The sequence below is a fragment of the Myodes glareolus genome, chromosome 5 (genome assembly GCF_982192425.1).
Source record: "Myodes glareolus chromosome 5, mMyoGla1.1, whole genome shotgun sequence".
In the NCBI taxonomy this organism is placed as follows: Eukaryota; Metazoa; Chordata; class Mammalia; order Rodentia; family Cricetidae; genus Myodes; species Myodes glareolus.
In genome coordinates this window covers 32206857-32219041 of record NC_142030.1, presented here as the reverse complement: position 1 = coordinate 32219041, position 12185 = coordinate 32206857, and the positions used below count along the sequence as shown (strand labels likewise).

The 12185-nt window shown below is 50.5% G+C and overlaps 1 protein-coding gene across 1 annotated transcript; it reads right to left on the bottom strand.

Annotated features, from left to right (window-relative positions):
- Positions 1-1311: 1311 nt before the first annotated feature.
- Ppif (peptidylprolyl isomerase F) lies at positions 1312-7566 on the bottom strand. The gene is made up of 6 exons (XM_087906217.1): positions 7315-7566; positions 5992-6022; positions 5430-5518; positions 4030-4126; positions 3322-3397; positions 1312-2221 (listed from the first exon to the last, which is right to left on the bottom strand). The coding sequence occupies exons 1-6, from the start codon at positions 7507-7509 to the stop codon at positions 2086-2088; spliced, it is 624 nt and encodes a 207-aa protein (XP_087762343.1). The 5' UTR covers positions 7510-7566; the 3' UTR covers positions 1312-2085.
- Positions 7567-12185: the final 4619 nt, after the last annotated feature.

Below are 12185 nucleotides of genomic sequence, written 5' to 3'. Positions count from 1 at the left end.
CAGGGCTAGTGGCAAAGTGCCTGTGTGACTCTCTAAGAATCCCTTGTGTGTACCTTCTGCGCACACAAGAACTCAGGGTGCTGCCCTTTGCCAGCTACCTTGGCTGCATTCTCCAGGTGATGACAATCCAGCCCGTGGCCTGTTCACTCACCTGCAAGCTGTCGCCCCCAAGTGCAATGATCAAGTCATTCAGCTGAGATCTGCTTCTCAAGTGAACGCCCTTGGCAGTCCCACTGAAGAAAGCACTGGAGAGTAACTTGTCGACATAGGCCTCCGGGTCCATGTCCTCGCACCTGGGCATTTGAGGATGCTCTCAGAACCGCTTTGAAACTACCGGTCCAATAAAGCTCCCAACCTGTGCAGCTGAGCTCTGACTTCATGGAAACTCCTTGACCCTGAAAGACTCAGTCTGGCCACCATGACCTCAGAGTGACCAGGCCACCCATAACCTCACAGCACCTGACTCAGGGATACTATACCAAATGAATGCATTACTCACCCCAGCCAGAGCCCAAATCCCTCCTCTAGGAGTGTCCCCGCCCATCTAAGGGAACTCTTAGTCATCTGCTCACCCCCCCAATCCTGCCCGCCCTGAGAATTCAGTAATATGAAGAATTCCAGGTTTCAGCCCAGCAAGAACAGGGAAACACACCCCTAACATTCGGTGATCTCAGCTCCTTGCTTAGGCAAGACCCCTTTCCTAAGGATCTGATCCATGGGAAATGTCATCCTCTTGTCATTACCCAGAGCTTGCTATGACGACATCAGGCCCAAGGCCATGCACCTGACATGGATCACACCTGTGAGATCTAGGTGTCACACACACATTATGCAGCTGAGGGAAGCTGAAGCTTGGTCACTGAGCAGAGCTGGGACTCTTCCTGGAGGCAGTGCTCGTCGTGGGGGCTGTGGGGATTAGAATCCTCTGGATCATCTCCACAGCACAGATGGCAACAAGGATGTACTCACAGGTCTCTGAGCTAGTAACTGGGATGCTCTCCACAGAATTCCCCGGCACAGGGCTGAGGGTAGGCCTTGATGTACAAAGGCCCTAGCACCATAAAATAAAACAAACAAAAAACAGTTCAAAGCACAGAACCTTACACATGCTAACTTGAAAGTTGGTTCTGGCTGGATACAAGGGTACATGCCTGGAATCCCAGCAGCATTCAGGAGGATCAAGAGTTTGAAGCTAGCCAAGGCTAGACAGCAAGTTCTAGGTCCGTCTAGCCCACACAGCAAGACTTTGTCTCAAAACAAGCCCCAAACACTTAACTTTCAGATTTCTTTCTAAACCCAGAGACAACAGTATTTTAGAAAATAGGATTTATTATCACATGTGAGATGACCACAAGGACCATTGCAGAAATCTTTTACATATACTATCATTGACAAATTGGATTTCTTTAACACATAGAAAAAGCCTGCCAGGACACATGTTCCTCCTCAGGACAGTATGCGCATGGGCAGGTTTTAACACAGGAATTCACATTAAGCAGACAGCCTCAGCTCACAGGTCTGCCCCCAGGTCCGGCTGCTTCTATCCCACAGGCTCCCTTCAAAAGTCACAGCAGCCAACCAGCAGGATTCACAGTAACTGGGAGGAAAGGCATTGATCTCGAAACTTTCACAAGAGCCCTGAGTTATGTATCCAGAAGCCAGGCTCAGGAGGTTGTGGCTTGTGCCAACTCAGGTCACACACAGTACAGTGCGGTTAGTGTCACAGTTTCGTTTCTATGAGGAAGACAACATTAAAAGCTACTGCTGTCCCCACTGGTCAAGGAAAAAGTCAGGACCCTTCCCTGGATGCTAACTGGTCAGCAGGTCAATGTCCAAGGCACACATGAACGGCAATCAAGGGAACGCTTGCATGTCCCGATGGCCACACTGATGCCCAGAAACAGGATCTGAGGAAGGATGGTCAGTTGAGAGCAGCCTGGTCCTGTGAAGGACTATGTGCCTGAGTAGCCTTCTTCATACGCAGTAGGGGACGTGGCCACACACAGTCCTTTGGGACACCTGTGCTTGAAGCACCTGGGTGAATCAACACACGGGCGGCTGCTCTCCTAGCACCTTGGCTGTGAGTTAGCTCAACTGGCCACAGTCTGTGATGACAATCTTCTTAGACGTCTTCCCACTTTTTGAGCCATAAGATTCTATTTTCTTCACAACATCCATGCCCTCTTTGACATGGCCGAACACAACATGCTTGCCATCCAGCCTGTGAGGAGGGTTGAACTAAGTGAGAAAACACGGAGCACCCTGGCTACCCTGCATAGAATTATTTGCCGAAGGGACTAATTCTCAAAGGAACATACACACACCCCAAAGCGTAATCGAGCTTTGTGAGCTTCCCAGCTGCACTCCAGAGGATGCTGGGCATGTTCTGTCACTCTGGGATTTGACCTGGTACCTGATCTGAATCTTGGTGACCTTACCTATGAGAAGTGAGCTTTTCTTATTTTGCCCAGGAAAATGATGGCACAGAGCTGCTCAAATAGTGACATTGTCCAAACAGACTACTTCAGCGGGCAAACTGAGAGTCAGGTTATGTGGGAGAAGCCTGGAGCTGAGTAACTCCTGATTTTGAGTTTTAAGACCACAAAAGGGACTTAGGGGCAGAACTGCAAGGCCCATTAAGGAGCAAAGAAGTTGGAGCCAGCAACAACATGCCCAGTCCTGGCAGCCCTGCATGGCTTGGACGGCAGAGGCTAGCAAGCGCCATCCTTAGGTTTCTTTAAAGTTGTGCAAACGGGCTTTTTCTAAAGTTCTCAGCCGCTGCCTCTCACGTCCACGGACCTGCGGTCTGGAACACTGAGGACTGTTGTTTAGTGGAGGTTCTACCAGGAAAAAGGCATTTCTAGACGGCAGGGGGCTGAAAGGTGGGGAGCTGTGTGCAGCTGTGCTATCGGTGTTTGAGGAAACTTGCCTCAACATCTAGGATTCCACAAGCATGTTCTGTGGTGGAAGCAAGCCGAGAAAGCATCAGGTTAAGCCAGGCAAAATGGCTTCTACTCAGACGGTGACACTGAAGCACCTTCCCAGATGTGGGGTAGAGGAACCCTTTTGTGTGTGTGGGGTGCAGGGGCAACACAAATCAAACTCTAGTCAACAGCACCACTGGGAAGCATAGGTGTGACATAGTCACAGAACAGCCCAAATTGTCCCTCAATGTTTTCCCGGTCTCTCAGACAGATAGATGTACAGTGAGGAGCAAGTCGCTGGGCCAGAGCAGATGGTCCAGCTGCACACTGCCCTTCCGACTGTGCACTGACCTCCTCTGGCTTCATTCTCGGAGGTCCTACAGTGTGAACTACTCACCAGTCTGTCTTTATTGTACAGATAAAGAACTGAGAGCCATTGGTGTTGGGGCCTGCATTCGCCATGGACAGGACACCTGTGAGACAAGCAGAGAGGGCTGTGTCAGATGAGGAACTGCCTCTGAGCTGCTCAGTGAGCTCAGAACAGATGGCTCACATTCATCAAGGACATGTGAACTTGCAGATGCGGGAACCAGAGGGAAGCAGTGCTAACATCCAGACCCGGGAGCTGTGTGCCTTGACTGTCAGCTAGTCTTCTGTGGGGGGGCTGGGGTGGAAGGACTGCAGGGATCTCAGTGCGAGTGTTGGGTGGATCCCAAGAAACGGCCTCTACACTTTCCCACACTCTGCCTTGGGTTCTGCTTAAGGACTCCCCAACCAAGTTTCCATTGGGAAATTTGGTTTTTGTTTATTGAAACAAGTCTCAAAATGTAGCCCAAGATGGCCTCAACCTTTAGGGTTCCCAGTTTCAGCCTCCCAAGTACTGGAATTACAGCAGAAAGTCTGGTTTTTACAGAGTTAAAAGTGAGAAAGTCCTAGGGAAACCCAATGAGCTGGAAAGGCTGAACTGCCCGGATGCTAACAGAAGGAGCATGGCAGGATGTCAGGCAGCTGTGGACCACACCTTCCCTGGGCGGCCGGGTGTGGCAGCATCCATACGGTACAGAACAGCACAGAGCTTTAGAGAGGAGCTCACAGTCCCACATACCTGGCCCCACATGCTTCAGTGTGAAGTTCTCGTCAGGAAAGCGGCTTCCGTAGATGGACTTCCCTCCCGTGCCATTGTGGTTGGTAAAGTCACCAGCCTACAGAGAATACCTTGTAACTGGTTACCACACAGCTGGCAGTGTGGGTCCCCTGAGAAGGTAGCCCAACCCACCCAAGGCTCACCCTCAGGCTAAGCTAAAACCAAGCCTCTGGAGCCACACCATAACAAGTCTGCTTTCTTGTCTGAGCTAGTTTTTCAGTAATCACATGCCCAAGGGGTTCTGATTTTCAACCCACAATTCCTCAGAGAGTCACAAACGGGTGACCAGGGGTCCTGGTCTCAGAGATGGGCTGGAGGGGAAAACCAGTTCCCCAGGCTGTCCCCTCCTTTGCCTCAGCATCACTCTCCCCAAGGTCAAGCCCAAAGGTTTTGCACACACATGACACAGGGGAGCTGGGAATCTTCCTCAGAGAGCCTGCCCAAGGTCCAGGCAGCCTTGGAAAACCTGAACGGAAAGAGTATAGTAGCAGTTCTGTGCCCAGTTGGTAGTCATGACCGCACTGTGGTTTCTCTGAGACAGGACCCTTCAGTGAGAGGTGTGAGCTGCTCTGTCCACTAAAGCATCCACAGATACCAATAGGCTGTCCCCAGTCATCTTGCCTGTGCCTCCAGAGGCCATTACTCCAAGCCATAAAGAGCTCTCCTAAACTTCAAGTCCCTTCCTGAACTCTAGCTACCGCCTTAGTGCCTACCTCATCCACCAACCCCAGGGGGAGCTGGGAGTCTCTGCAGCAGAAAGGTCACAGAGCTTGGCTGAGTTCAGCTAGAGCCCTGTCCACCTCACCTTCATACGCAATGTGTAAACAGAGAGTCAGTAGGTACAGTCCCAACCCCCTGTTTACTTGATTACAATGGGAAGAATAGGCAGAAAGAACTTCAGAGAGGCCATGACATTTATGCCCATCTCTAGCTCTCGTGGTCTTATTAATCCCTGACCTTGAGTTTGCCCAAGAAGCTTTTGTTGCAATCACCTATCCCAAACCTGACACAGCAATGCTTACATGTATGCAAAATAGGAAGAACGTGTGACTAAAGAACACATTCATTTAACTGGGAAAACCCTTCACTAGGAAGGCATCTCCAAGTCCAAGCATGTGTAATCCCAATTTAGCCGCCTTCCTCCCATTCCCTCTCTTCTACCATGCCCAGTGCTCAAGAGCACACAGAATGCTTAAGTTAGAGACTGTTCTACTCTGGTGCCCCTTCAAAGCCTTAAGATCCACCCCCATGGCAGCCTTCTGCTGTGTCCCTTCCATGCACCAGGTCCCTGCTTGCTTATTAGTGATCCTGGGCATCACCACTGCCAGCTCCATTCACGGCGGAGGCCGTGTTACTGTTACCTGGCACATGAAGGCTGGAATCACCCTGTGGAAGGTGGAGCCTTTGTAGCCAAAGCCCTTCTCACCAGTGCACAGGGCTCTGAAGTTCTCTGAAGAAAGAGGGAGAGGCAGGTTAAGGGCAGGCCACTCCTCCCTGCCAACCTCCCAGGTGATCTGCATGTGTGGAAAGACCCTGCCTCTCCTTGTGAGTTCATTCCTGATCACCCCCTTCCCTGCCTTGACCCAGCAGCAAACACTGTGACTAGAAAACAAGCTCTAAGCTGTGCCAGCCAGGGTAACAGGGCAAGCAGCCCACATACTATGTACCTAACCCTGACCTGTGCCATCATGCTGAAACTGGTTGGAAGTTATGTCTGGGAGCTTTCACGGGCTGTCCCCTGGTTCTGAGATGTCAGACTGGTTAGCAGAGCTGACAGCTAGGTCCAGAGAGGGACAAAAGGCTGCCTCGGGGAACCCAGCAGCTGGGCTTAGGTTGAAACTCCCATGTTATCATAGGCTGAGCCCTTAACCCCTCCTCGAAGCCCATCAGCCTTGCCTGGCTCACTTTCCACCTCTGCCTTACCTGCTGTCTTTGGCACAACATCTGCCTTTAGCTACGGGAAGGAAAAGGAACAAAAAAGAATGGTTAATCCAGAAGCAGGTGTAGGAAAGAACCCCCTCGCCATTCACACCCAGCCGTCAAAGCACCATGAGAAAGAACCACAGGACCATTCTTTTCCTATGACCTCCAACCCTTCTAGAACAGCCAAAGCAGGCTATCGTTTCTGGCAGCTGCTTCCTGAACTCAAGGCTTGCTGGAGGCAGCCTCGTTTCTTATCTATCAGAAGAGACCAGTGTCATCCAGGGCCACTTTCTGGGACAGAATAGGCAGCTGGAGGCCCTCAGCATGAGTCCCTGGACCAAGAGTACCATAGTTAGAACCAGCTGCCACTCCTCAGTACAGAGAGAAACTGAGGCACACAGAAGGGAAGAAGGGGACAGTTAAGGAAAGACCGTAGCCTCATCCACGCTTGCCTCTTGCCTCTCAGCTTCTCTTAAGAATCCCTTGGTGCTGGTGCATGTCTTTATTCCCAGCCATCTGGAGGCAGAGGCAGGAGGATCTCTGAGCTCAAGGACAGCCTGGTTTACAGTGTGAGTTTCCAGGACAGCTAGGGCTACACAGAGAAACCATGTCTCGAAAAAACATAACAAAATAACATCGAAAATCTTTCTTCAACAAAAGGAGTTAGGGATGTACTCCACATGGGGAAACTGAGGCTTCACAATAAATGCCAGCCTCCCCCCATTCCAATAATTCAACATAACCGGTCCCTTTGTTTAAAGTGGAACAGCCTGAAGGCGGCTAGGGCCTCAGACCTACCTTTTCTTTTTAAGTAAGGGTGGAACAGGAGCTATTGCTGAGTATGAACTTCAGAGAGTGTGGAGGATTGGACTCCGGTCGAACCACCTTCCCACTAGCATTCCCCAGGCCTACTCCTAAGTGGCCAGGACTTGGGGGCGGAGTGCATGGGTGTTAAACTCAGGCCACTACGTGAGCACTCGGCAACACCTGGACCTGAGACACCCATCTCAGAGCTCTGCGTCCAACCTCGGGCGCAGAGGGTCTCCGAAGCCCAACCTCGGCCCTGGCGAGCCAGGGGTCTGACACTCGGCGCGCTTTGACCTTGACCTTTTCTTTCACCCCACCCCCACCCCCCAACTCCCCGCCTCAACACTCCTCTGGAACAAACCTAACTGAAGTCGCTTCTCTGAGACGGGGAAACTGAGGTCCAGGGTTTGGAAGTGAGAGGCCCAAGGTCACCCGGCGTTCTAGCCATAGAATGGTGCCCAAGAAGTAAAGTTTGCCCGACGCCGAAGCCCGGCCGATCGGGTCCAGGGTCCTCACCTCCAGCACCACGCGGCCGAGAGGCTGCCCATCGGCGCCCACGTCCAAGTACACGAGAGGGTTCCGGGAGGAGGAGGAGTTCGGGTCGCGTGCTCCGCTGTCGCTGCAGGCGCGGGTCGCGGAGAGGAGCAGCGGTGCGGAGCGCTGGCCAGAGAGCAGGCCGATCAGGCGGGGGCCGCAGCGCAGCGCCAGCATCACGGTTGTGTCCCGGGAGAAGGCGCTCAGACCTTGCTACAACCAAGGTCACACGACCCAGGAAGCGAACCTAGGCCACACGCCCGCTGCTTTTATTGGTCCGCTGGCTTCGGGACCACGCCCCCTCCACTTACGCCGCCACGCCTCCTCAGAGCCTGTTCGATAGCGACTCCTGCCGGCTTCACTGGACAACGCCATCAGTTCGTCCGTCGTGCCCCAACCCCCAATCGGCGCACACAGAGCGGGAAGTCCTTTGAAAGCTCCTCTAGACTGAGAGAGATGCTGATCCTGAGAGTCAGAAAGACGAGGGGATCTGAGGTGGATTAGAAAGGGAGAGATAATAAAAAGAACCGATAAGGAAAGATACCATCTAAAACATACACAAGTGACCCCAGGCCTCCAGATCCTGGGCTGAATCTGTCACCATTTGCTTCTAGAGATCCGACCCTCCACCAGCAGGACTGAAAACGCAGCTCGCTCAATGGTGCATCCGCCAGGCTTCAGTCTCAGGATGATCCTCTTTCTCAGCTCGCACTGACAACCCTTGTCTCCACCACCTGCAGCCAGGCCGAGAAGGTGCTGGATTAGGTCTACACCCACTAGCACCTCTTTGGCAACTGTACCGCACTTGCAGGTAACTTAAGCAACCAATCTTAAGGGATGCCAGGAAATTGGCAGTGCATGATGCAAAAGGAAAGGCGCTGCAGGAGAGCCACAGCCAAGATTCAAGCCTTTGTTAATTGTGCATAACAGCAGCCCGGGAAGCAAAGGAATGCCAGGAAATGAGGGCATGAGGGCCAGCCAACATATTTGGTCTACAGTTGGGAAACTAAGGCTGAGAGAGAAAAAGTTTCGGCTAGGGCTAGAGACCCCTGGTTCCCTACTGGTGGCTTGCACTAGCACTTCTGCAAGGGAGCACTGGGAAATTTACCCTGCTCTTTATTCACACCCGTCCTAGGGAGAAACTAATGAGAGAAGCGTTTGTTTACTGTTAAACGCTGTGCTGTGGACAACAGTGATGGGTCTAGCCTAGACTAACCGATGTGGGTATGGCTTCAGAGTAGTTTGGGTCTGGGTGGGCAGAGGGATTTCTACTTCAAGGTCTCAGTAGCCTAAGTGACAAGAGAATGAGAGAAGTTGAGCCTTGGGAGTAGGGGAGCCTGGCATGCCCCATCTAAGAATCAGCTTGTGGGAAGGCATCCAGCAGGCAGGCTGGTCCAAGCAAATCCATGAAGTCAGGGCATGCTCCCTGCGTCATACACACATACCAGCTGGACCCCTCTTGTGAAGGTTCACAGCCCAATGCTTTGTCAGCCTAATGCTTTGTGTTACTAGCATGGTGGGTTGTTTCCAAGACCCCCAAGTCTAGGGGTGGACCTCAGCCAACCTCACAGACTGCTTCCTCTTAATTTTTATTTTATGGGCATGGGTGTTTTGCCTGCACATATGTCTGTCCAAACGGGTAAGTGTAATGGTCTGTCCTGTCCCTTTAAGAGAAAGCCCCGCCCACTCACCACCCCACCCCAGTTGTCCACCACTGGGGCTCAGCTTCTACCTGAGCTCTCTTCCTTTTTCTTTTCTTTTCTTTTCTTTTCTTTTCTTTTCTTTTCTTTTCTTTTCTTTTCTTTTCTTCTACTCGTCAGTGGTCCCTGCCATGAGAGACCACTCAGAGTGGCCTCCAGCCTCTCTGACTTCTGAGTTGCCCAGATCGAAGCCAGTCAGACTTTAACACCCTGCCTGTAGAGAAAGCATGCTCTTCCACACGCCCTGCAGTTTTCACATTTTCAGCTATGGTGTAAACCCTCACTCTGCCAGTGTCCTACCAGCTCTACTTTTCCTCACACTGTCCCTGCCACTGCTACTGCTGCCAACAAGATTGGTCAGATAGATCCATGAGGTGGCTATTTTCAATTCCAGTCTTTTGCTCCCCACTGTGGCTTGTGGCATGGCAGCTCAGCAACAGGGTGAATCAGACCTCTAGGTGTCTCTTCCATACAACGTGTGACTGCTGCCATTTTGACTGAGGTCAGGTGACCTTACCACCATCTTAACTGAGGTCAGGTGACTTCACCACTATCTTAAGAGATATCTGAGAGCCTAGTCAGGTGACCAAGTCCCACCATCTTTACTGAGGTATACCCTGTCTGGTCCCCTAGTTTATTTATGTTTTGTCTCTAAATTCCTCTTGCTCACTCTGTTGAATGTGTGTTTTGTGCAGTGGCATGCCCACCAAGAGCATCTACTTCGCCCAATTCCTGTTTACTGTGTGTGTGTTCGTATATGTAACATAAATGTACCTGTGTTTACTGTTAAATGTTATAGTTGCCTGTTCATTGCATTGCATTTCAGACTACAAAAATAATAAGTCTCATGTTTTAAACTGGTATGTACTTTTAAGTCTCTTACAAAAATACTTTATATTTAATCCAGTCCTGCTTTACCTGTTAGGTTGAGAGCCAGTACAGTCAAGTTTGGACCCAGCTTTCCCAGCAGATTCTATACTGTAGTTGCACCTGATAAATAGCCCTCAACTGCTCAGAGATCTGGGGAATATGGCATTCAAATATTTATTTATTAAAAACTTTTCATAACAAAAAGAGGCAGGTTGGCTCCTATCAGCAGCACTCTACTTCCTCCAAAGAAGACAGAACACAAGATGGGCACAAAACAATGTCCATCCGCAATTTGCTTTAACTGCCAAGCATTGATCGCTGGGCACAACTGCCTTTTATCTAAACTGAAGAAAGAATCACTGGAATTGACAGACTAGCTACTCAGGTCAAGGTAGGCTTGTCTTCCTACAGATTTCTTAGCCCACAGGATCTTCTGGAGCCTGACAGGCCCTGCGCTATACAGCAAAAGAAAAATACGACCCTCAGCAACCATGGAGGACCCTGAGGAGTAGGTCTGGGTGCCAACCAAGTAAGTTCTCTGTTGTTTTTAAATCAACAACTCAAGTAAAATTTTATTCTTCTCTAAGATCTCTGATACAGTTTGATGACTGAGAGGTTTTGTCAGTTTAAGAGACAACCTCACCAAACAAATTTCAACAAAACACACACACAAGTTATTAAGGTATGTGCCTGCAAGTTAAAAAGGTGTGAGGACAAATACAAGTTAATCAAATTTCTCTCTCACGCTGCCTTTCATAGTCTTAAAAAATACTTTTCATTGTGCAAAAAACATCTGTCACAGTCATTCTAATATAAATATGCTGCTGTCTAAAACTTATATTTTCACAAACCCAAAGAATTTTTTTGAGTTCCTGGGAGCCAAATTGAAGGATCTACCTTAAACAGGTCAGATACACCCCTCTCAATTCCCTGATCCTAAATTTTTTTTCCTAAACTTAACTTTGTCCTCTGTTCTGACAATACCTTAAATAGGTATAAGATACACCAGACAGTTTCATACCACAAACACTGGACAGGAGCAAAGAGACCAGCTATGCCAAGATGTGACCAGGACCCAGCGTTCTCAGGTTCCCCCACCGCAAGATGACGCCCACAAATAAGCAGAAAGCAGTCTTGAGAATCTGCCACCCCAATTCCTTTAACCTGTTGTGCCTAACCTCCTGCCCTTTTATTATAAAAAAGAGATGGAAATGTAATGGTCTATCCTGTCCCTTAAAGAGACAAACCCCGCCTACTCCCTCCTCCCAGCCACTGCCAAGGCAAGCAGATCTTCCTTCTGCTTCTGGCTGAGCTCTCTCCCTTTCCATATCTCCCCCAAAGAGAGGTAGGTAGCTACCACTGTGGCTCCTCTCCCCTCCCCCCTTTCTTTCCCTTTCTTCTCCTTCCCTCCCTCCCCCTCCCTCCCACCCTCCCTTCCTCTCTCTCTCTCCCTCTCTCTCTCTGCTCTTCTCCCTTTTTCCCTTCCCCCCTTTCTCTCCATAATCCACTAAGTAAATATCCAACCTCACTCTGCATGGTGTGCCTATCCATCTGTCTCTCACCTGCCATGGCTGCAACTCCTTGTGGGACTGGCTGCCCCATGGCTCTCACTGCCATGTGGCTCCCTGCCTGGGACTGGCTGCCTTTATGGTCTTGGTACCTACTGCCCGCTGCCTGCCACCACTTGGGGACTTGCAGCGTTTCTGCCACTGCACCCCTTGGGAAACCTGCAGCATCTTATTTAAACCATAACCGTAGGATCCCCTGGAACTGGTGTTACCATTTCGAGTTGCCATGTGGGTGCTAGGAACTGAACCTGGGTCTTGGGTCCTCTGGGAGAGCAGCCAGTACTCTTAATCACTGAGCCATCTCTCCAGCACACCCCCTTTCTTTCTTGTTAGTGGCTATCAAAGTGAGCAGCCTTCATGGAAAACTCACTTGCTATCTCCTTTGTCTGAGCCACTGGCACATGTTCTACATCTATGCAGCAGCCATGCACACTTAGACTTGAAAGGAGTGGAGAGGGGTCATCGTACATGCCCTGCTAGAAAGCATCCAAAAGCCTCAGACTTCCTGCAACCAGCTCTAGGCCTTGACTGCTCTAGCTTTAAGAGACCCCAAGTGGGAACTGAGGAAATAGTTGATTTCAAGCCGGCAGAGATAGGGTGGGGGCTTAATCTATCACCTACTGTGGCAAAGTATGCATAATTCCTCCATCCACAAGACTCTCCCCTCCCACAGTCTTCCCCAGCCTCAGACCTCACCCACCATTTTGTGGTCCAG